Here is a 25,616-nt window from a genome sequence, read left to right on the forward strand (position 1 = left end):
GGTGGCTACTTTTTGAAGAAAATAAAATATATAATATCATTAGATTTTTTTTACACTTATTTGGTTACTACATGATTCTATATGTGTTATTTCATAGTTTTGATGTCTTCACTATTATGCTACAATGTAGAAAATAGTAAAAAGAAAAACCCTGGAATGAGTAGGTGTGTCCAAACTTTTGACTGGTACTGCGTATATATATATATACACACACTATATATGTTCCTAATGTTTCGTACACTCACTGTGTGTATATATATGTATATATATATATATATCATATATATCCTACTCCTGTACAGCTCAGAGGGCTCCATTGTTCCTAATGATGAGATACTGTATAGTCATCTATAGTTTGTGTTTCCATACAGCTCAGAGGGCTCCATTGTTCCTAATGATGAGATACTGTATAGTCATCTATAGTTTGTGTTTCCATACAGCTCAGAGGGCTCCATTGTTCCTAATGATGAGATACTGTATAGTCATCTATAGTTTGTGTTTCCATACAGCTCAGAGGGCTCCATTGTTCCTAATGATGAGATACTGTATAGTCATCTATAATTTGTGTTTCCATACAGCTCAGAGGGCTCCATTGTTCCTAATGATGAGATACTGTATAGTCATCTATAATTTGTGTTTCCATACAGCTCAGAGGGCGGCAGACGGCTCCATCATCCCTAACGACTACTGTGACTTCTGTCTGGGAGACTCTGACTCCAACAGGAAGACTGGCCAGGCTGAGGAGCTGGTGTCCTGCTCTGACTGCGGACGCTCCGGTGAGTAGACTACTCTACAGACTGCACTGTAGACTGCACTATAGACTACTCTACAGACTGCACTACAGACTGCGCTACAGACTGCACTATAGACTGCACTACAGACTGCACTACAGACTGCACTATAGACTGCTCTGTTGACTGCACTATAGACTGCTCTGTAGACTGCACTATAGACTGCACTATAGACTGCACTGTAGACTGCACTATAGACTACTCTACAGACTGCACTACAGACTGCGCTACAGACTGCACTATAGACTGCACTACAGACTGCACTACAGACTGCACTATAGACTACTCTACAGACTGCGCTACAGACTGCTCTACAGACTGCACTGTAGACTGCACTACAGACTGCACTACAGACTGCACTACAGACTGCACTATAGACTGCACTATAGACTGCTCTGTTGACTGCACTATAGACTGCACTACAGACTGCTCTGTAGACTGCACTATAGACTGCACTGTAGACTGCACTACAAACTGCTCTATAGACTGCACTACAGACTGCTCTGTAGACTGCTCTACAGACTGATCTACAGACTGCACTACAGACTGCACTATAGACTGCACTATAGACTGCTCTGTAGACTGCACTACAGACTACACTATAGACTGCTCTACAGACTGCACTATAGACTACACTACAGACTGCACTGTAGACTGCACTATAGACTGCACTATAGACTGCACTACAGACTGCACTGTAGACTGCTCTACAGACTGATCTACAGACTACACTACAGACTGCACTATAGACTGCACTATAGACTACACTACAGACTGCTCTACAGACTGCACTGTAGACTGCACTACAGACTGCACTACAGACTGCACTATAGACTACACTACAGACTGCTCTACAGACTGCACTACAGACTGCGCTACAGACTGCACTACAGACTGCACTACAGACTGCTCTACAGACTTCACTATAGACTGTGCTATAGACTGCACTATAGACTAAACTACAGACTGCTCTGTAGACTACACTACAGACTGCTCTACAGACTACACTACAGACTGCACTGTAGACTGCACTATAGACTACACTACAGACTGCTCTGTAGACTGCACTACAGACTGCACTACAGACTGCTCTACAGACTGCACTACAGACTGCACTGTAGACTGCACTATAGACTACACTACAGACTGCTCTGTAGACTGCACTACAGACTGCACTATAGACTACACTACAGACTGCTCTGTAGACTACACTACAGACTGCTCTGTAGACTACACTACAGACTGCTCTACAGACTGCACTATAGACTGCTCTACAGACTGCTCTACAGACTACACTACAGACTACACTACAGACTGCTCTACAGACTGCTCTACAGACTACACTACAGACTGCTCTACAGACTGCACTACAGACTGCACTGTAGACTGCACTACAGACTGCTCTGTAGACTGCTCTACAGACTGCACTACAGACTGCACTGTAGACTGCACTACAGACTGCACTACAGACTGCTCTGTAGACTACACTACAGACTGCTCTACAGACTGCACTACAGACTGCACTGTAGACTGCACTACAGACTGCACTACAGACTACACTACAGACTGCTCTACAGACTGCACTATAGACTGCACTACAGACTGCACTGTAGACTGCACTACAGACTGCTCTGTAGACTGCACTACAGACTGCACTACAGACTGCACTATAGACTACACTACAGACTGCTCTGTAGACTACACCACAGACTGCTCTGTAGACTACACTACAGACTGCTCTGTAGACTACACTACAGACTGCACTACAGACTGCACTACAGACTGCACTACAGACTGCACTATAGACTGCTCTATAGACTGCACTACAGACTGCTCTATAGACTGCTCTACAGACTGCTCTACAGACTGCACTGTAGACAGCACTACAGACTGCACTACAGACTGCACTACAGACTGCACTACAGACTGCACTACAGACTGCACTACAGACTGTACTACAGACTGCTCTATAGACTGCTCTACAGACTGCACTGTAGACTGCACTACAGACTGCACTACAGACTGCACTACAGACTGCACTACAGACTGCTCTATAGACTGCTCTATAGACTGTACTACAGACTGCACTACAGACTGCTCTATAGACTGCTCTACAGACTGCACTGTAGACTGCACTACAGACTGCACTGTAGACTGCACTACAGACTGCTCTGTAGACTGCACTACAGACTGCACTCCAGACTGCTCTACAGACTGCACTACAGACTGCTCTACAGACTGCACTACAGACTGCTCTACAGACTGCACTACAGACTGCACTACAGACTGCACTGTAGACTGCACTGTAGACTGCTCTACAGACTGCTCTACAGACTGCTCTGTAGACTGCACTGTAGACTGCTCTACAGACTACACTACAGACTGCTTTGTAGACTGCACTACAGACTGCTCTACAGACTACACTGTAGACTGCACTACAGACTGCTCTGTAGACTGCACTACAGACTGCTCTACAGACTGCACTGTAGACTGTGCTACAGACTGCACTACTGCGTGTCTCTGTTTCAGCAGAGCTGTACGTACTGTAGGAAGGCCAAGCTGCGTCCTTCATGACTAGAGATGACCCACACTTTAAAACTGTAAATATATTCTTCTAATATGACACAGTGTAATATAGCCACGGAAGACTTCGGTCTAGTGTTAGAGAAAGTCATGTTTAACCTACATTACTTTGATTCCAATGAACCAATTAGAAATGAAATCACTGAACAGTAGTAGACCAGGGTTTTATCTCATCATATCTTCTCTGTTCAGTCGTGAACAGTAAGGACACAGAGACTGGTCAGACTGGTCAGGCCAGACTGGTCAGACTGGTCACACTGGTCACAAATCCTCCGTTTTCATTTGCTTCCACACATTTCATCTTTGATTTGATTTTCTTCTTTTTGTGTCTTTTATGCATCGCTCTGCTGGACCCAGGCTATGTTGGTTCTCTCTCTGCCCCCCCCCCCCCCCCCCATGTCTTTGTGTTGGCCAGAAGGATGGGTGATGTGTTTGTGTTGGCCAGAAGGATGGGTGATGTGTTTGTGTTGGCCAGAAGGATCGGTGATGTGTTTGTGTTGGCCAGAAGGATCGGTGATGTGTTTGTGTTGGCCAGAAGGATCGGTGATGTGTTTGTGTTGGCCAGAAGGATGGGTGATGTGTTTGTGTTGGCCAGAAGGATGGGTGATGTGTTTGTGTTGGCCAGAAGGATCGGTGATGTGTTTGTGTTGGCCAGAAGGATGGGTGATGTGTTTGTGTTGGCCAGAAGGATGGGTGATGTGTTTGTGTTGGCCAGAAGGATGGGGGATGTGTTTGTGTTGGCCAGAAGGATGGGTGATGTGTTTGTGTTGGCCGGAAGGATGGATGGGTTGGTGAGTGGCCGTTCCCTCTACAGTCTGGTTCCTCTCAAGGTTTCTTCCTACCAAGGGAGTTTGTTTGATTCAATAGTGGTGATTGTCATTGTCTTGTCGATGAGCCTTCTGGTAGTTAGCTCTCTCTGCGCTAGCTGTGTTGTGTTCTTTAGTAAATTATTATTGATAGGGTTCACTCGGCTACCTTCCTCCATGCTACATGAGCTTGTGAACATAATCAGCAACACAACCCTAATGCTTGATAGAAGACTGGAATCCAGGACTGTAAATAGGCCTTCTTTCACTTACATACACCCTTTTTCCATGTTCATTTGGGGGGGTGGGGGGGTGGGGGGGGGGGGGGGGGGGGGGGCTGAGGGGTGGAGGGATTTAATTCACAATCAGAAAGGCCTCTACCTTTTCATCAATTCAGAGTGATTGCTCATTTCAAACTCATAACTCACAACTCACACACAGTTCATGTCAGGGAACTTTTTTCAGTTGATTGTTGCTTTGCTCACCTGGCTGATATATTCACATCAGCTGGCCAGGGCCTTGGGGAGCAGGAAGACAGGTGGGAGCAGGAAGACAGGGGGGAGCAGGAAGACAGGTGGGAGCAGGAAGACAGGTGGGAGCAGGAAGACAGGTGGGAGCAGGAAGACAGATGGGAGCAGGAAGACAGATGGGAGCAGGAAGACAGGTGGGAGCAGGAAGACAGGTGGGAGCAGGAAGACAGGTGGGAGCAGGAAGACAGGTGGGAGCAGGAAGACAGGTGGGAGCAGGAAGACAGGTGGGAGCAGGAAGACAGGTGGGAGCAGGAAGACAGATGGGAGCAGGAAGACAGGTGGGAGCAGGAAGACAGGTGGGAGCAGGAAGACAGGTGGGAGCAGGAAGACAGATGGGAGCAGGAAGACAGGTGGGAGCAGGAAGACAGATGGGAGCAGGAAGACAGGTGGGAGCAGGAAGACAGGTGGGAGCAGGAAGACAGATGGGAGCAGGAAGACAGATGGGAGCAGGAAGACAGGTGGGAGCAGGAAGACAGGTGGGAGAAGGAAGACAGGTGGGAGCAGGAAGATAGGTGGGAGCAGGAAGACAGGTGGGAGCAGGAAGACAGGTGGGAGCAGGAAGACAGGTGGGAGCAGGAAGACAGGTGGGAGCAGGAAGACAGGTGGGAGCAGGAAGACAGGTGGGAGCAGGAAGACAGGTGGGAGCAGGAAGACAGGTGGGAGCAGGAAGACAGGAAAGAAGACGAGCGTTCTCGAGGAGTTGTTCTGCGACACGTCCGAAAGCGAGTCAACCTCTTATGGCTTTGAGGACGTCGAAGCTGGAGGACATTTTTGTTTTTCCCGACGTTGAAGACAATCGGTGCTGAGACAGAACTCTTTTTCTTGAAAAGCAAAATTCTTTGCAGAAAAACTGCAGCTCCTTTTTGTGTTTTTTGGACTTTTTGTAGATAAGAATAAGTTAGGGAATGTTATTTTCCTACAAAACAAACTCTTGAGAGCAAGGATAGACATCAAGGCATCTGTTGCTTTTTCTTGGAGCTTTTCTTGTTTTTCCTCTGAATGAGAATAGCCAGTGCTCTTCTGTATAACATAGATTTAATCATTTAGTAAAGCCTAAATAGTTCAAGAATTGACCGGAATTAAACCCAAATATAAACTGGTCCTATACCTCTTGAGAGCGCTGCTGTTACCTCTGGACTGTAAGGGTGTGGAGGAGGGGTGTGCCTGGACCCTGAGTCGCTCCATTGGTCAGAGAGGACAGTTAGCCGAGAGGTAAGAGCCAATTGGCATCTTCTTGTCCCTCTCTCTCTCTCTCTCTCTCTCTGTAGAGACCATTGAAACCGGCTGGTGTAGGAACACATGGAAAGAAGATGATTGTATAAATGTGTCAGTCATTGTTCCACCACCGTAGGATGGAAGACATTACCTATCCAAACGCCTACACAGTCACACATTCACTCTGGCTCTTGGGTCCAAGATGGGGTAGAAAATGTTTCTAGAAACGTACCTTTAATTGATCAACGTCATTTCCCATTCAATTCAATCACCTTACGTTAATGCATCATCTTGTTCTATTCCTTCTTCTCTTTCCATACAGGCTACAATTATCTCCATGACGTAGCCAGGACAGAGACTGACTGTCATGACCTAGCCAGGACAGAGACTGACTGTCATGACCTAGCCAGGACAGAGACTGACTGTCATGACCTAGCCAGGACAGAGAATGACTGTCATGACCTAGCCAGGACAGAGAATGACTGTCATGACCTAGCCAGGACAGAGATTGATTGTCATGACCTAGCCAGGACAGAGATTGACTGTCATGACGTAGCCAGAACAGAGACTGACAGTCATGACGTAGCCAGGACAGAGACTGACTGTCATGACGTAGCCAGGACAGAGATTGACTGTCATGACATAGCCAGGACAGAGACTGACTGTCATGATGTAGCCCATAATTCTGCAAAAATATCCTTCATGTACAATGCAAAACCCAAAATAATGCATGCAGATCAGAATTAGGACAATACTCGCTATTTATCAAAATCCAGAAAATAGTTCAATTCTACAACCACCTAAAAGGAAGCAATGCCCACACTTTCCACCACAAAGCCCTCACCTACAGAGAGATGAACCTAGCGAAGAGTCCCCTCAGCCAGCTGGCTCTGTTCACAGACCCCACAGAGCCTCAGGACAGCAACACAATTAGACCCAACCAAATTATGAGAAAACAAAAAGATAACTATTTGAAACACTAGATAGAATCAACCAAAAAAACTGAGCAAACTAGAATGCTATTTGGCCCTAAACAGAGAGTACACAGTGGCAGAATACCTGACCATTGTGACTGACCCAAACTTAAGGAAAGCTTTGACTATGTACAGACTCAGTGAGCATATCCTTGCTATTGAGAAAGGCCGCCGTAGGCAGACATGGCTCTCAAGAGAAGACAGGCTATGTGCACACTGCCCACAAAATGAGGTGGAAACTGAGCTGCACTTCCTAACCTCATGACAAATGTATGACCATATTAAAGACACATATTTCCCTCAGATTACACAGACCCACAAAGAATTTGAAAACAAATCAAACATTAATAAACTCCCGTATCTGTTAGGCGAAATACGGCAATGTAACATCACAGCGGTAAGATCTTTGACCCATTACCATTAACACAGGGCAACCAGTGAAGAACAAACAACATTGTAAATACAACCAATATTTATCTGTTTACTTCCCCTAGTATTCATACTACAACTATTTACACATTGTTAAAAACACTGTATGTATCACATTTAGTTTCTTTTCACTTTTGTTTGTTTATTTCACTTACTTTGGCGATGTAAACACGTTTCCCAATAAAGCCCGGTATGAGAGAGTTGGTTGCGTGCCCGGTCCAATGATTGTCTCTGCCAGGGCTGTTTGGTTTCAGAGAGATGAGTGCTTATGGCTCATGTATGGCTCATTGATATCCCATTGACGCTGATGAGAACTCACTTGTGGTTTTATGAATGTGTAACGTGTGTTATTGTGGTTTTATGAATGGGTAACGTGTGTTATTGTGGTTTTATGAATGGGTAACGTGTGTTATTGTGGTTTTATGAATGGGTAACGTGTGTTATTGTGGTTTTATGAATGGGTAACGTGTGTTATTGTGGTTTTATGAATGGGTAACGTGTGTTATTGTGGTTTTATGAATGGGTAACGTGTGTTATTGTGGTTTTATGAATGGGTAACGTGTGTTATTGTGGTTTTATGAATGGGTAACGTGTGTTATTGTGGTTTTATGAATGGGTAACGTGTGTTATTGTGGTTTTATGAATGGGTAACGTGTGTTATTGTGACAACTCCATTCTAGTCAAGTAGGCCAGTCACAAGCCTGCTATATACCTAAGTCAGAAACATTTTTGTGTATTTTTGTATTGTGATTTTAGCCACAACTTGTCATAGACTTATGAATGACTGAGGAGACAAACAGATACCTATTTTTGCTTTATTCATTTAACATATAGTAGAACTTATTGACCATTATTGCAGTTTATAAAACAAATCAGAGCTGTTGTGTGTTTCTGCATTGAGTTGTAATGTAAATGAGTCATCTGTCTCTTTCTCCCTCCCTCCCTCCCATCCTTCCCTCCCTTCCTTCCTTCCTTCCTTCCTTCCCTCTCTCCCTTTCTCCCTCTCTCCCTTTCTCCCTCTCTCCCTCCCTCCCTCCCTTCCTTCCTCCTTCCCTCCCTCCCTTCCTCCATCCCTTCCTTCCCTTCCTCCCTCCCTCCCTTCCTCCATCCCTTCCTTCCCTCCCTCCCTCCCTTCCCTTCCTCCCTCCCTCCCTTCCTCCATCCCTTCCTTCCTTCCCTCCCTCCCTCCCTCCCTCCCTCCCTCCCTCCCTCCCTCCCTCCCTCCCTCCCCAGGCCACCCAACCTGTCTGCAGTTCACAGACAACATGATGACGGCGGTGAAGACCTACCAGTGGCAGTGCATCGAATGCAAGTCCTGCAGTCTCTGCGGCACCTCCGAGAACGACGTAAGAGCGATGAATAACCGTTCCTAGACCTGTGCCTGTATTCAAAGTGTGCCTACTCTGAGACTCTCTGCTCTGGGCCCACAAGAATCCTTAAGACTGGAGACTCTAGTTAGCTCCCATAACTACCTAGCCTTTTGCTCAGTGGGCTACCATTTTCTCGAGAGGCATTATGTCAGTTCACAGTGGAAGGGATTTAGCATTGTGTCAGTTGTATTATGTCTGTGATGTGGTGTTGTGTCAGGTACCACCCTGTGTCAGTTACCACCCTGCTTCAGTTACCACCCTGTGTCAGTTACCACCCTGTGTCAGTTACCACCCTGCTTCAGTTACCACATTGTGTCAGTTACCACATTGTGTCAGTTACCACCCTGTGTCAGTTACCACCCTGCTTCAGTTACCACATTGTGTCAGTTACCACATTGTGTCAGTTACCACCCTGCTTCAGTTACCACATTGTGTCAGTTACCACATTGTGTCAGTTACCACATTGTGCCAGTTACCACATTGTGCCAGTTACCACATTGTGCCAGTTACCACATTGTGTCAGTTACCACCCTGCTTCAGTTACCACCCTGCTTCAGTTACCACCCTGTGTCAGTTACCACCCTGCTTCAGTTACCACCCTGTGTCAGTTACCACCCTGCTTCAGTTACCACCCTGTGTCTGTTATCACCCTGTGTCAGTTACCACATTGTGCCAGTTACCACATTGTGTCAGTTACCACCTTGTGTCAGTTACCACCCTGCTTCAGTTACAACCCTGCTTCAGTTACAACCCTGCTTCAGTTACCACCCTGCTTGAGTTACAACCCTGTGTCTGTTATCACCCTGTGTCAGTTATCGCCATGTGTCAGTTATCACCCGGTGTCAGTTATCACCCTGCTTCAGTTACCACCCTGTGTCATTTGTCACCCTGTGTCTGTTATCACCCTGTGTCAGTTATCGCCATGTGTCAGTTATCACCCGGTGTCAGTTATCGCCATGTGTCAGTTATCACCCTGTGCCAGTTATCACCATGTGTCAGTTACCACCCTGCTTCAGTTACCACCCTGCTTCAGTTACCGGCCTGCGTCAGTTACCACCCTGTGTCTGTTATCATCATGTGTCAGTTATCACCATGTGTCAGTTACCACATTGTGTCTGTTATCACCATGTGTCAGTTACCACCCTGTGTCAGTTACCACCCTGTGTCAGTTACCACACTGTGTCAGTTACCACCCTGTGTCAGTTACCACCCTGCTTCAGTTATCACCCTGTGTCAGTTATCGCGCTGTGTCAGTTATCGTCCTGTGTCTGTTATCACCCCGTGTCAGTTACCACCCTGTGTCAGTTACCACACTGTGTCAGTTATCACCATGTGTCAGTTACCACATTGTGTCTGTTATCACCATGTGTCAGTTATCACCATGTGTCAGTTACCACATTGTGTCTGTTATCACCATGTGTCAGTTATCACCATGTGTCAGTTATCACCATGTGTCAGTTACCACCCTGTGTCAGTTACCACCCTGCTTCAGTTATCACCCTGTGTCAGTTATCGCGCTGTGTCAGTTATCGTCCTGTGTCTGTTATCACCCCGTGTCAGTTACCACCCTGTGTCAGTTACCACACTGTGTCAGTTATCACCATGTGTCAGTTACCACATTGTGTCTGTTATCACCATGTGTCAGTTATCACCATGTGTCAGTTACCACATTGTGTCTGTTATCACCATGTGTCAGTTATCACCATGTGTCAGTTATCACCATGTGTCAGTTATCACCATGTTACCACTATCTTGAGAAGGGAGTTAACATTGTGTGTTTGTCCCTGTAGGACCAGCTGTTGTTCTGTGACGACTGTGACAGAGGATACCACATGTACTGTCTGAAACCCCCCATGACCAAACCTCCTGAAGGTAAGACCACTGGGCGGTGTAGTATACAGTATACAGACTGATAGTAGGACTGGACGGTGTAGTATACAGTATACAGACTGATAGTAGGACTGGACGGTGTAGTATACAGTATACAGACTGATAGTAGGACTGGACGGTGTAGTATACAGACTGATAGTAGGACTGGACGGTGTAGTATACAGTATACAGACTGATAGTAGGACTGGACGGTGTAGTATACAGACTGATAGTAGGACTGGACGGTGTAGTATACAGTATACAGACTGATAGTAGGACTGGACGGTGTAGTATGCAGACTGATAGTAGGACTGGACGGTGTAGTATACAGTATACAGACTGATAGTAGGACTGGACGGTGTAGTATACAGACTGATAGTAGGACTGGACGGTGTAGTATACAGTATACAGACTGATAGTAGGACTGGACGGTGTAGTATACAGTATACAGACTGATAGTAGGACTGGGCGGTGTAGTATACAGACTGATAGTAGGACTGGACGGTGTATTATACAGACTGATAGTAGGACTGGACGGTGTAGTATACAGTATACAGACTGATAGTAGGACTGGACGGTGTAGTATACAGACTGATAGTAGGACTGGACGGTGTTGTATACAGTATACAGACTGATAGTAGGACTGGACGGTGTAGTATACAGTATACAGACTGATAGTAGGACTGGACGGTGTAGTATAAAGACTGATAGTAGGACTGGACGGTGTAGTATACAGTATACAGACTGATAGTAGGACTGGACGGTGTAGTATACAGTATACAGACTGATAGTAGGACTGGACGGTGTAGTATACAGACTGATAGTAGGACTGGACGGTGTAGTATACAGTATACAGACTGATAGTAGGACTGGACGGTGTAGTATGCAGACTGATAGTAGGACTGGACGGTGTAGTATACAGTATACAGACTGATAGTAGGACTGGACGGTGTAGTATATAGACTGATAATAGGACTGGATGGTGTAGTATACAGACTGATAGTAGGACTAGACGGTGTAGTATACAGTATACAGACTGATAGTAGGACTGGACGGTGTAGTATACAGACTGATAGTAGGACTAGACGGTGTAGTATACAGACTGATAGTAGGACTAGACGGTGCAGTATACAGACTGATAGTAGGACTAGACGGTGTAGTATACAGACTGATAGTAGGACTAGACGGTGTAGTATACAGACTGATAGTAGGACTGGACGGTGTAGTATACCGTATACAGACTGATAGTAGGACTGGACGGTGTAGTATACAGACTGATAGTAGGACTAGACGGTGTAGTATACAGACTGATAGTAGGACTAGACGGTGTAGTATACAGACTGATAGTAGGACTAGACGGTGTAGTATACAGACTGATAGTAGGACTAGACGGTGTAGTATACAGTATACAGACTGATAGTAGGACTAGACGGTGTAGTATACAGACTGATAGTAGGACTAGACGGTGTAGTATACAGACTGATAGTAGGACTGGACGGTGTAGTATACAGACTGATAGTAGGACTGGACGGTGTAGTATACAGTATACAGACTGATAGTAGGACTGGACGGTGTAGTATACAGTATACAGACTGATAGTAGGACTGGACGGTGTAGTATACAGTATACAGACTGATAGTAGGACTAGACGGTGTAGTATACAGACTGATAGTAGGACTAGACGGTGTAGTATACAGACTGATAGTAGGACTGGACGGTGTAGTATACAGTATACAGACTGATAGTAGGACTGGACGGTGTAGTATACAGACTGATAGTAGGACTGGATGGTGTAGTATACAGACTGATAGTAGGACTGGACGGTGTAGTATACAGACTGATAGTAGGACTGGTGTAGTATACAGACTGATAGTAGGACTGGACGGTGTAGTATACAGTATACAGACTGATAGTAGGACTGGACGGTGTAGTATACAGTATACAGACTGATAGTAGGACTGGACGGTGTAGTATACAGTATACAGACTGATAGTAGGACTGGGCGGTGTAGTATACAGTATACAGACTGATAGTAGGACTGGACGGTGTAGTATACAGACTGATAGTAGGACTGGACGGTGTATTATACAGACTGATAGTAGGACTGGACGGTGTAGTATACATTATACAGACTGATAGTAGGACTGGACGGTGTAGTATACAGACTGATAGTAGGACTGGACGGTGTAGTATACAGACTGATAGTAGGACTGGACGGTGTAGTATACAGACTGATAGTAGGACTGGTGTAGTATACAGACTGATAGTAGGACTGGACGGTGTAGTATACAGTATACAGACTGATAGTAGGACTAGACGGTGTAGTATACAGTATACAGACTGATAGTAGGACTGGACGGTGTAGTATACAGACTGATAGTAGGACTGGACGGTGTAGTATACAGACTGATAGTAGGACTGGTGTAGTATACAGACTGATAGTAGGACTGGACCGTGTAGTATACAGACTGATAGTAGGACTGGACGGTGTAGTATACAGACTGATAGTAGGACTGGACGGTGTAGTATACAGTATACAGACTGATAGTAGGACAGGATGGTGTAGTATACAGACTGATAGTAGGACTGGACGGTGTAGTATACAGACTGATAGTAGGACTGGACGGTGTAGTATACAGTATACAGACTGATAGTAGGACTGGTGTAGAATACAGACTGATAGTAGGACTGGACGGTGTAGTATACAGTATACAGACTTATAGTAGGACTGGACGGTGTAGTATACAGTATACAGACTAATAGTAGGACTGGACGGTGTAGTATACAGTATACAGACTGATAGTAGGACTGGACGGTGTAGTATACAGTATACAGACTGATAGTAGGACTGGACGGTGTAGTATACAATATACAGACTGATAGTAGGACAGGACGGTGTAGTATACAGTATACAGACTGATAGTAGGACTGGACGGTGTAGTATACAGTATACAGACTGATAGTAGGACTGGACGGTGTAGTATACAGACTGATAGTAGGACTGGTGTAGTATACAGTATACAGACTGATAGTAGGACTGGACGGTGTAGTATACAGACTGATAGTAGGACTGGACGGTGTAGTATACAGTATACAGACTGATAGTAGGACTGGATGGTGTAGTATACAGACTGATAGTAGGACTGGACGGTGTAGTATACAGACTGATAGTAGGACTGGACGGTGTAGTATACAGTATACAGACTGATAGTAGGACTGGATGGTGTAGTATACAGTATACAGACTGATAGTAGGACTGGACGGTGTAGTATACAGTATACAGACTGATAGTAGGACTGGACGGTGTAGTATACAGTATACAGACTGATAGTAGGACTAGACGGTGTAGTATACAGACTGATAGTAGGACTGGGCGTTGTAGTATACAGTATACAGACTGATAGGACTGGACGGTGTAGTATACAGTATACAGACTGATAGTAGGACTTGATTGTGTAGTATACAGTATACAGACTGATAGTAGGACTGGTGTAGTATACAGTATACAGACTGATAGTAGGACTGGTGTAATATACAGTATACAGACTGATAGTAGGACTGGACGGTGTAGTATACAGTATACAGACTGATAGTAGGACTGGACGGTGTAGTATACAGGCTGATAGTAGGACTGGTGTAGTATACAGACTGATAGTAGGACTGGACGGTGTAGTATACAGACTGATAGTAGGACTGGACGGTGTAGTATACAGACTGATAGTAGGACTGGTGTAGTATACAGTATACAGACTGATAGTAGGACTGAACGGTGTAGTATACAGTATACAGACTGATAGTAGGACTGGACGGTGTAGTATACAGTATACAGACTGATAGTAGGACTAGACGGTGTAGTATACAGACTGATAGTAGGACTAGACGGTGTAGTATACAGACTGATAGTAGGACTGGACGGTGTAGTATACAGACTGATAGTAGGACTGGACGGTGTAGTATACAGACTGATAGTAGGACTGGACGGTGTAGTATACAGACTGATAGTAGGACTGGTGTAGTATACAGTATACAGACTGATAGTAGGACTGAACGGTGTAGTATACAGTATACAGACTGATAGTAGGACTGGACGGTGTAGTATACAGTATACAGACTGATAGTAGGACTAGACGGTGTAGTATACAGACTGATAGTAGGACTAGACGGTGTAGTATACAGACTGATAGTAGGACTGGACGGTGTAGTATACAGTATACAGACTGATAGTAGGACTGGACGGTGTAGTATACAGTATACAGACTGATAGTAGGACTGGATGGTGTAGTATACAGACTGATAGTAGGACTGGACGGTGTAGTATACAGACTGATAGTAGGACTGGTGTAGTATACAGACTGATAGTAGGACTGGACGGTGTAGTATACAGTATACAGACTGATAGTAGGACTGGACGGTGTAGTATACAGTATACAGACTGATAGTAGGACTGGACGGTGTAGTATACAGTATACAGACTGATAGTAGGACTGGACGGTGTAGTATACAGACTGATAGTAGGACTGGACGGTGTATTATACAGACTGATAGTAGGACTGGACGGTGTAGTATACATTATACAGACTGATAGTAGGACTGGACGGTGTAGTATACAGACTGATAGTAGGACTGGACGGTGTAGTATACAGACTGATAGTAGGACTGGACGGTGTAGTATACAGACTGATAGTAGGACTGGTGTAGTATACAGACTGATAGTAGGACTAGACGGTGTAGTATACAGACTGATAGTAGGACTGGTGTAGTATACAGACTGATAGTAGGACTGGACGGTGTAGTATACAGTATACAGACTGATAGTAGGACTAGACGGTGTAGTATACAGTATACAGACTGATAGTAGGACTGGACGGTGTAGTATACAGACTGATAGTAGGACTGGACGGTGTAGTATACAGACTGATAGTAGGACTGGTGTAGTATACAGACTGATAGTAGGACTGGACCGTGTAGTATACAGACTGATAGTAGGACTGGACGGTGTAGTATACAGACTGATAGTAGGACTGGACGGTGTAGTATACAGTATACAGACTGATAGTAGGACAGGATGGTGTAGTATACAGACTGATAGTAGGACTGGACGGTGTAGTATACAGACTGATAGTAGGACTGGACGGTGTAGTATACAGTATACAGACTGATAGTAGGACTGGTGTAGAATACAGACTGATAGTAGGACTGGACGGTGTAGTATACAGTATACAGACTTATAGTAGGACTGGACGGTGTAGTATACAGTATACAGACTGATAGTAGGACTGGACGGTGTAGTATACAGTATACAGACTGATAGTAGGACTGGACGGTGTAGTATACAGTATACAGACTGATAGTAGGACTGGATGGTGTAGTATACAGACTGATAGTAGGACTGGACGGTGTAGTATACAATATACAGACTGATAGTAGGACAGGACGGTGTAGTATACAGTATACAGACTGATAGTAGGACTGGACGGTGTAGTATACAGTATACAGACTGATAGTAGGACTGGACGGTGTAGTATACAGACTGATAGTAGGACTGGTGTAGTATACAGTATACAGACTGATAGTAGGACTGGACGGTGTAGTATACAGACTGATAGTAGGACTGGACGGTGTAGTATACAGACTGATAGTAGGACTGGACGGTGTAGTATACAGTATACAGACTGATAGTAGGACTGGATGGTGTAGTATACAGTATACAGACTGATAGTAGGACTGGACGGTGTAGTATACAGTATACAGACTGATAGTAGGACTGGACGGTGTAGTATACAGTATACAGACTGATAGTAGGACTGGATGGTGTAGTATACAGTATACAGACTGATAGTAGGACTGGACGGTGTAGTATACAGTATACAGACTGATAGTAGGACTGGACGGTGTAGTATACAGTATACAGACTGATAGTAGGACTAGACGGTGTAGTATACAGACTGATAGTAGGACTGGGCGGTGTAGTATACAGACTGATAGTAGGACTGGACGGTGTAGTATACAGTATACAGACTGATAGTAGGACTGGACGGTGTAGTATACAGTATACAGACTGATAGTAGGACTTGATTGTGTAGTATACAGTATACAGACTGATAGTAGGACTGGTGTAGTATACAGTATACAGACTGATAGTAGGACTGGTGTAATATACAGTATACAGACTGATAGTAGGACTGGACGGTGTAGTATACAGTATACAGACTGATAGTAGGACTGGACGGTGTAGTATACAGGCTGATAGTAGGACTGGTGTAGTATACAGACTGATAGTAGGACTGGACGGTGTAGTATACAGACTGATAGTAGGACTGGACGGTGTAGTATACAGACTGATAGTAGGACTGGACGGTGTAGTATACAGACTGATAGTAGGACTGGACGGTGTAGTATACAGACTGATAGTAGGACTGGACGGTGTAGTATACAGACTGATAGTAGGACTGGACGGTGTAGTATACATTATACAGACTGATAGTAGGACTGGACGGTGTAGTATACAGTATACAGACTGATAGCAGGACTGGACGGTGTAGTATACAGACTGATAGTAGGACTGGACGGTGTAGTATACAGACTGATAGTAGGACTGGACGGTGTAGTATACAGACTGATAGTAGGACTGGACGGTGTAGTATACAGTATACAGACTGATAATAGGACTGGATGGTGTAGTATACAGACTGATAGTAGGACTGGACGGTGTAGTATACAGACTGATAGTAGGACTGGACGGTGTAGTATACAGTATACAGACTGATAGTAGGACTGGATGGTGTAGTATACAGACTGACAGTAGGACTGGACGGTGTAGTATACAATATACAGACTGATAGTAGGACTGGACGGTGTAGTATACAGTATACAGACTGATAGTAGGACTGGACGGTGTAGTATACAGACTGATAGTAGGACTGGACGGTGTAGTATACAGTATACAGACTGATAGAAGGACTGGACGGTGTAGTATACAGACTGATAGTAGGACTGGACGGTGTAGTATACAGACTGATAGTAGGACTGGACGGTGTAGTATACAGACTGATAGTAGGACTAGACGGTGTAGTATACAGTATACAGACTGATAGTAGGACTGGACGGTGTAGTATACAGACTGATAGTAGGACTGGACGGTGTAGTATACAGTATACAGACTGATAGTAGGACTGGACGGTGTAGTATACAGACTGATAGTAGGACTGGACGGTGTAGTATACAGTATACAGACTGATAGTAGGACTGGACGGTGTAGTATACAGTATACAGACTGATAGTAGGACTGGATGGTGTAGTATACAGACTGATAGTAGGACTGGACGTTGTAGTATACAGTATACAGACTGATAGTAGGACTGGACGGTGTAGTATACAGACTGATAGAAGGACTGGACGGTGTAGTATACAGACTGATAGTAGGACTGGACGGTGTAGTATACAGACTGATAGTAGGACTGGACGGTGTAGTATACAGACTGATAGTAGGACTGGACGGTGTAGTATACAGTATACAGACTGATAGTAGGACTGGATGGTGTAGTATACAGACTGATAGTAGGACTGGACGGTGTAGTATGCAGTATACAGACTGATAGTAGGACTGGACGGTGTAGTATACAGACTGATAGTAGGACTGGACGGTGTAGTATACAGTATACAGACTGATAGTAGGACTGGGCGGTGTAGTATACAGACTGGTAGTAGGACTGGACGGTGTTGTATACAGACTGATAGTAGGACTGGACGGTGTAGTATACAGTATACAGACTGATAGTAGGACTGGACGATGTAGTATGCAGTATACAGACTGATAGTAGGACTGGGCGGTGTAGTATACAGTATACAGACTGATAGTAGGACTGGACGGTGTAGTATACAGACTGATAGTAGGACTGGACGGTGTAGTATACAGACTGATAGTAGGACTGGGCGGTGTAGTATACAGACTGATAGTAGGACTGGACGGTGTAGTATACAGTATACAGACTGATAGTAGGACTGGACGGTGTAGTATACAGTATACAGACTGATAGTAGGACTGGACGGTGTAGTATACAGACTGATAGTAGGACTGGATGGTGTAGTATACAGTATACAGACTGATAGTAGGACTAGACGGTGTAGTATACAGACTGATAGTAGGACTGGACGGTGTAGTATACAGACTGATAGTAGGACTGGATGGTGTAGTATACAGTATACAGATTGATAGTAGGACTGGGCGGTGTAGTATACAGACTGATAGTAGGACTGGACGGTGTAGTATACAGACTGATAGTAGGACTGGACGGTGTAGTATACAGTATACAGACTGATAGTAGGACTAGACGGTGTAGTATACAGACTGATAGTAGGACTGGACGGTGTAGTATACAGACTGATAGTAGGACTGGACGGTGTAGTATACAGACTGATAGTAGGACTGGACGGTGTAGTATACAGACTGATAGTAGGACTGGACGGTGTAGTATACAGTATACAGACTGATAGTAGGACTGGACGGTGTAGTATACAGACTGATAGTAGGACTGGACGGTGTAGTATACAGACTGATAGTAGGACTGGGCGGTGTAGTATACAGACTGATAGTAGGACTGGACGGTGTAGTATACAGTATACAGACTGATAGTAGGACTGGACGGTGTAGTATACAGTATACAGACTGATAGTAGGACTGGACGGTGTAGTATACAGACTGATAGTAGGACTGGATGGTGTAGTATACAGTATACAGACTGATAGTAGGACTAGACGGTGTAGTATACAGACTGATAGTAGGACTGGACGGTGTAGTATACAGACTGATAGTAGGACTGGATGGTGTAGTATACAGTATACAGATTGATAGTAGGACTGGGCGGTGTAGTATACAGTATACAGACTGATAGTAGGACTAGACGGTGTAGTATACAGACTGATAGTAGGACTGGACGGTGTAGTATACAGACTGATAGTAGGACTGGACGGTGTAGTATACAGTATACAGACTGATAGTAGGACTAGACGGTGTAGTATACAGACTGATAGTAGGACTGGACGGTGTAGTATACAGACTGATAGTAGGACTGGACGGTGTAGTATACAGACTGATAGTAGGACTGGACGGTGTAGTATACATTAAACAGACTGATAGTAGGACTGGACGGTGTAGTATACAGTATACAGACTGATAGTAGGACTGGACGGTGTAGTATACAGTATACAGACTGATAGTAGGACTAGACGGTGTAGTATACAGACTGATAGTAGGACTGGGCGTTGTAGTATACAGTATACAGACTGATAATAGGACTGGATGGTGTAGTATACAGTATACAGACTGATAGTAGGACTGGACGGTGTAGTATACAGACTGATAGTAGGACTGGACGGTGTAGTATACAGACTGATAGTAGGACTGGACGGTGTAGTATACAGACTGATAGTAGGACTGGACGGTGTAGTATACAGACTGATAGTAGGACTGGACGGTGTAGTATACAGACTGATAGTAGGACTGGACGGTGTAGTATACAGACTGATAGTAGGACTGGACGGTGTAGTATACAGTATACAGACTGATAATAGGACTGGATGGTGTAGTATACAGACTGATAGTAGGACTGGACGGTGTAGTATACAGACTGATAGTAGGACTGGACGGTGTAGTATACAGTATACAGACTGATAGTAGGACTGGATGGTGTAGTATACAGACTGACAGTAGGACTGGACGGTGTAGTATACAATATACAGACTGATAGTAGGACTGGACGGTGTAGTATACAGTATACAGACTGATAGTAGGACTGGACGGTGTAGTATACAGACTGATAGTAGGACTGGACGGTGTAGTATACAGTATACAGACTGATAGAAGGACTGGACGGTGTAGTATACAGACTGATAGTAGGACTGGACGGTGTAGTATACAGACTGATAGTAGGACTGGACGGTGTAGTATACAGACTGATAGTAGGACTAGACGGTGTAGTATACAGTATACAGACTGATAGTAGGACTGGACGGTGTAGTATACAGACTGATAGTAGGACTGGACGGTGTAGTATACAGTATACAGACTGATAGTAGGACTGGACGGTGTAGTATACAGACTGATAGTAGGACTGGACGGTGTAGTATACAGTATACAGACTGATAGTAGGACTGGACGGTGTAGTATACAGTATACAGACTGATAGTAGGACTGGATGGTGTAGTATACAGACTGATAGTAGGACTGGACGGTGTAGTATACAGACTGATAGTAGGACTGGACGGTGTAGTATACAGACTGATAGTAGGACTGGACGGTGTAGTATACAGACTGATAGTAGGACTGGACGGTGTAGTATACAGACTGATAGTAGGACTGGACGGTGTAGTATACAGTATACAGACTGATAGTAGGACTGGATGGTGTAGTATACAGACTGATAGTAGGACTGGACGGTGTAGTATGCAGTATACAGACTGATAGTAGGACTGGACGGTGTAGTATACAGACTGATAGTAGGACTGGACGGTGTAGTATACAGTATACAGACTGATAGTAGGACTGGGCGGTGTAGTATACAGACTGGTAGTAGGACTGGACGGTGTAGTATACAGACTGATAGTAGGACTGGACGGTGTAGTATACAGTATACAGACTGATAGTAGGACTGGACGGTGTAGTATGCAGTATACAGACTGATAGTAGGACTGGTGTAGTATACAGTATACAGACTGATAGTAGGACTGGACGGTGTAGTATACAGACTGATAGTAGGACTGGACGGTGTAGTATACAGACTGATAGTAGGACTGGGCGGTGTAGTATACAGACTGATAGTAGGACTGGACGGTGTAGTATACAGTATACAGACTGATAGTAGGACTGGACGGTGTAGTATACAGTATACAGACTGATAGTAGGACTGGACGGTGTAGTATACAGACTGATAGTAGGACTGGATGGTGTAGTATACAGTATACAGACTGATAGTAGACCTAGACGGTGTAGTATACAGATTGATAGTAGGACTGGATGGTGTAGTATACAGACTGATAGTAGGACTGGACGGTGTAGTATACAGACTGATAGTAGGACTGGACGGTGTAGTATACAGTATACAGATTGATAGTAGGACTGGGCGGTGTAGTATACAGACTGATAGTAGGACTGGACGGTGTAGTATACAGACTGATAGTAGGACTGGACGGTGTAGTATACAGTATACAGACTGATAGTAGGACTGGACGGTGTAGTATACAGACTGATAGTAGGACTGGACGGTGTAGTATACAGTATACAGACTGATAGTAGGACTGGATGGTGTAGTATACAGTATACAGACTGATAGTAGGACTGGACGGTGTAGTATACAGTATACAGACTGATAGTAGGACTGGATGGTGTAGTATACAGATTGATAGTAGGACTGGACGGTGTAGTATACAGTATACAGACTGATAGTAGGACTAGACGGTGTAGTATACAGTATACAGACTGATAGTAGGACTGGACGGTGTAGTATACAGTATACAGACTGATAGTAGGACTGGACGGTGTAGTATACAGACTGATAGTAGGACTGGACGGTGTAGTATACATTATACAGACTGATAGTAGGACTGGTGTAGTATACAGTATACAGACTGATAGTAGGACTAGACGGTGTAGTATACAGACTGATAGTAGGACTGGACGGTGTAGTATACAGACTGATAGTAGGACTGGACGGTGTTGTATACGGACTGATAGTAGGACTGGACGGTGTAGTATACAGACTGATAGTAGGACTGGTGTAGTATACAGTATACAGACTGATAGTAGGACTAGACGGTGTAGTATACAGTATACAGACTGATAGTAGGACTGGACGGTGTTGTATACGGACTGATAGTAGGACTGGACGGTGTAGTATACAGTATACAGACTGATAGTAGGACTGGATGGTGTAGTATACAGTATACAGACTGATAGTAGGACTGGACGGTGTAGTATACAGTATACAGACTGATAGTAGGACTGGTGTAGTATACAGTATACAGACTGATAGTAGGACTGGACGGTGTAGTATACAGTATACAGACTGATAGTAGGACTGGACGGTGTAGTATACAGACTGATAGTAGGACTGGACGGTGTAGTATACATTATACAGACTGATAGTAGGACTGGTGTAGTATACAGTATACAGACTGATAGTAGGACTAGACGGTGTAGTATACAGACTGATAGTAGGACTGGACGGTGTAGTATACAGACTGATAGTAGGACTGGACGGTGTTGTATACGGACTGATAGTAGGACTGGACGGTGTAGTATACAGACTGATAGTAGGACTGGTGTAGTATACAGTATACAGACTGATAGTAGGACTAGACGGTGTAGTATACAGTATACAGACTGATAGTAGGACTGGACGGTGTTGTATACGGACTGATAGTAGGAGTAGACGGTGTAGTATACAGTATACAGACTGATAGTAGGACTGGATGGTGTAGTATACATTATACAGACTGATAGTAGGACTGGACGGTGTAGTATACAGACTGACAGTAGGACTGGACGGTGTAGTATACAGACTGATAGTAGGACTGGTGTAGTATACAGACTGATAGTAGGACTGGACGGTGTAGTATACAGTATACAGACTGATAGTAGGACTGGACGGTGTAGTATACAGTATACAGACTGATAGTAGGACTGGACGGTGTAGTATACAGTATACAGACTGATAGTAGGACTGGATGGTGTAGTATACAGACTGACAGTAGGACTGGACGGTGTAGTATACAATATACAGACTGATAGTAGGACTGGACGGTGTAGTATACAGTATACAGACTGATAGTAGGACTGGACGGTGTAGTATACAGACTGATAGTAGGACTGGACGGTGTAGTATACAGTATACAGACTGATAGAAGGACTGGACGGTGTAGTATACAGACTGATAGTAGGACTGGACGGTGTAGTATACAGACTGATAGTAGGACTGGACGGTGTAGTATACAGACTGATAGTAGGACTAGACGGTGTAGTATACAGTATACAGACTGATAGTAGGACTGGACGGTGTAGTATACAGACTGATAGTAGGACTGGACGGTGTAGTATACAGTATACAGACTGATAGTAGGACTGGACGGTGTAGTATACAGACTGATAGTAGGACTGGACGGTGTAGTATACAGTATACAGACTGATAGTAGGACTGGACGGTGTAGTATACAGTATACAGACTGATAGTAGGACTGGATGGTGTAGTATACAGACTGATAGTAGGACTGGACGGTGTAGTATACAGACTGATAGTAGGACTGGACGGTGTAGTATACAGACTGATAGTAGGACTGGACGGTGTAGTATACAGACTGATAGTAGGACTGGACGGTGTAGTATACAGACTGATAGTAGGACTGGACGGTGTAGTATACAGTATACAGACTGATAGTAGGACTGGATGGTGTAGTATACAGACTGATAGTAGGACTGGACGGTGTAGTATGCAGTATACAGACTGATAGTAGGACTGGACGGTGTAGTATACAGACTGATAGTAGGACTGGACGGTGTAGTATACAGTATACAGACTGATAGTAGGACTGGGCGGTGTAGTATACAGACTGGTAGTAGGACTGGACGGTGTAGTATACAGACTGATAGTAGGACTGGACGGTGTAGTATACAGTATACAGACTGATAGTAGGACTGGACGGTGTAGTATGCAGTATACAGACTGATAGTAGGACTGGTGTAGTATACAGTATACAGACTGATAGTAGGACTGGACGGTGTAGTATACAGACTGATAGTAGGACTGGACGGTGTAGTATACAGACTGATAGTAGGACTGGGCGGTGTAGTATACAGACTGATAGTAGGACTGGACGGTGTAGTATACAGTATACAGACTGATAGTAGGACTGGACGGTGTAGTATACAGTATACAGACTGATAGTAGGACTGGACGGTGTAGTATACAGACTGATAGTAGGACTGGATGGTGTAGTATACAGTATACAGACTGATAGTAGACCTAGACGGTGTAGTATACAGATTGATAGTAGGACTGGATGGTGTAGTATACAGACTGATAGTAGGACTGGACGGTGTAGTATACAGTATACAGATTGATAGTAGGACTGGGCGGTGTAGTATACAGACTGATAGTAGGACTGGACGGTGTAGTATACAGACTGATAGTAGGACTGGACGGTGTAGTATACAGTATACAGACTGATAGTAGGACTGGACGGTGTAGTATACAGACTGATAGTAGGACTGGACGGTGTAGTATACAGTATACAGACTGATAGTAGGACTGGATGGTGTAGTATACAGTATACAGACTGATAGTAGGACTGGACGGTGTAGTATACAGTATACAGACTGATAGTAGGACTGGATGGTGTAGTATACAGATTGATAGTAGGACTGGACGGTGTAGTATACAGTATACAGACTGATAGTAGGACTAGACGGTGTAGTATACAGTATACAGACTGATAGTAGGACTGGACGGTGTAGTATACAGTATACAGACTGATAGTAGGACTGGACGGTGTAGTATACAGACTGATAGTAGGACTGGACGGTGTAGTATACATTATACAGACTGATAGTAGGACTGGTGTAGTATACAGTATACAGACTGATAGTAGGACTAGACGGTGTAGTATACAGACTGATAGTAGGACTGGACGGTGTAGTATACAGACTGATAGTAGGACTGGACGGTGTTGTATACGGACTGATAGTAGGACTGGACGGTGTAGTATACAGACTGATAGTAGGACTGGTGTAGTATACAGTATACAGACTGATAGTAGGACTAGACGGTGTAGTATACAGTATACAGACTGATAGTAGGACTGGACGGTGTTGTATACGGACTGATAGTAGGACTGGACGGTGTAGTATACAGTATACAGACTGATAGTAGGACTGGATGGTGTAGTATACAGTATACAGACTGATAGTAGGACTGGACGGTGTAGTATACAGTATACAGACTGATAGTAGGACTGGTGTAGTATACAGTATACAGACTGATAGTAGGACTGGACGGTGTAG

The 25,616-nt window shown here is 44.4% G+C and overlaps 1 protein-coding gene across 2 annotated transcripts in view; it reads left to right on the forward strand.

Moving 5' to 3' along the window:
- Positions 1-25,616, forward strand: part of LOC129817817 (zinc finger protein DPF3) — a 73,677-nt gene that overhangs the window by 42,618 nt on the left and 5,443 nt on the right. For both annotated transcript variants that reach the window (XM_055873387.1, XM_055873388.1), the window contains 3 exons: positions 648-776; positions 8,562-8,674; positions 10,489-10,570. In XM_055873387.1, the coding sequence (XP_055729362.1) occupies positions 648-776; positions 8,562-8,674; positions 10,489-10,570 (324 nt within the window). The remainder of the gene's footprint in view (positions 1-647; positions 777-8,561; positions 8,675-10,488; positions 10,571-25,616) is intronic.

Source organism: Salvelinus fontinalis, chromosome 20, assembly GCF_029448725.1.
Source record: "Salvelinus fontinalis isolate EN_2023a chromosome 20, ASM2944872v1, whole genome shotgun sequence".
NCBI lineage: Eukaryota > Metazoa > Chordata > Actinopteri > Salmoniformes > Salmonidae > Salvelinus > Salvelinus fontinalis.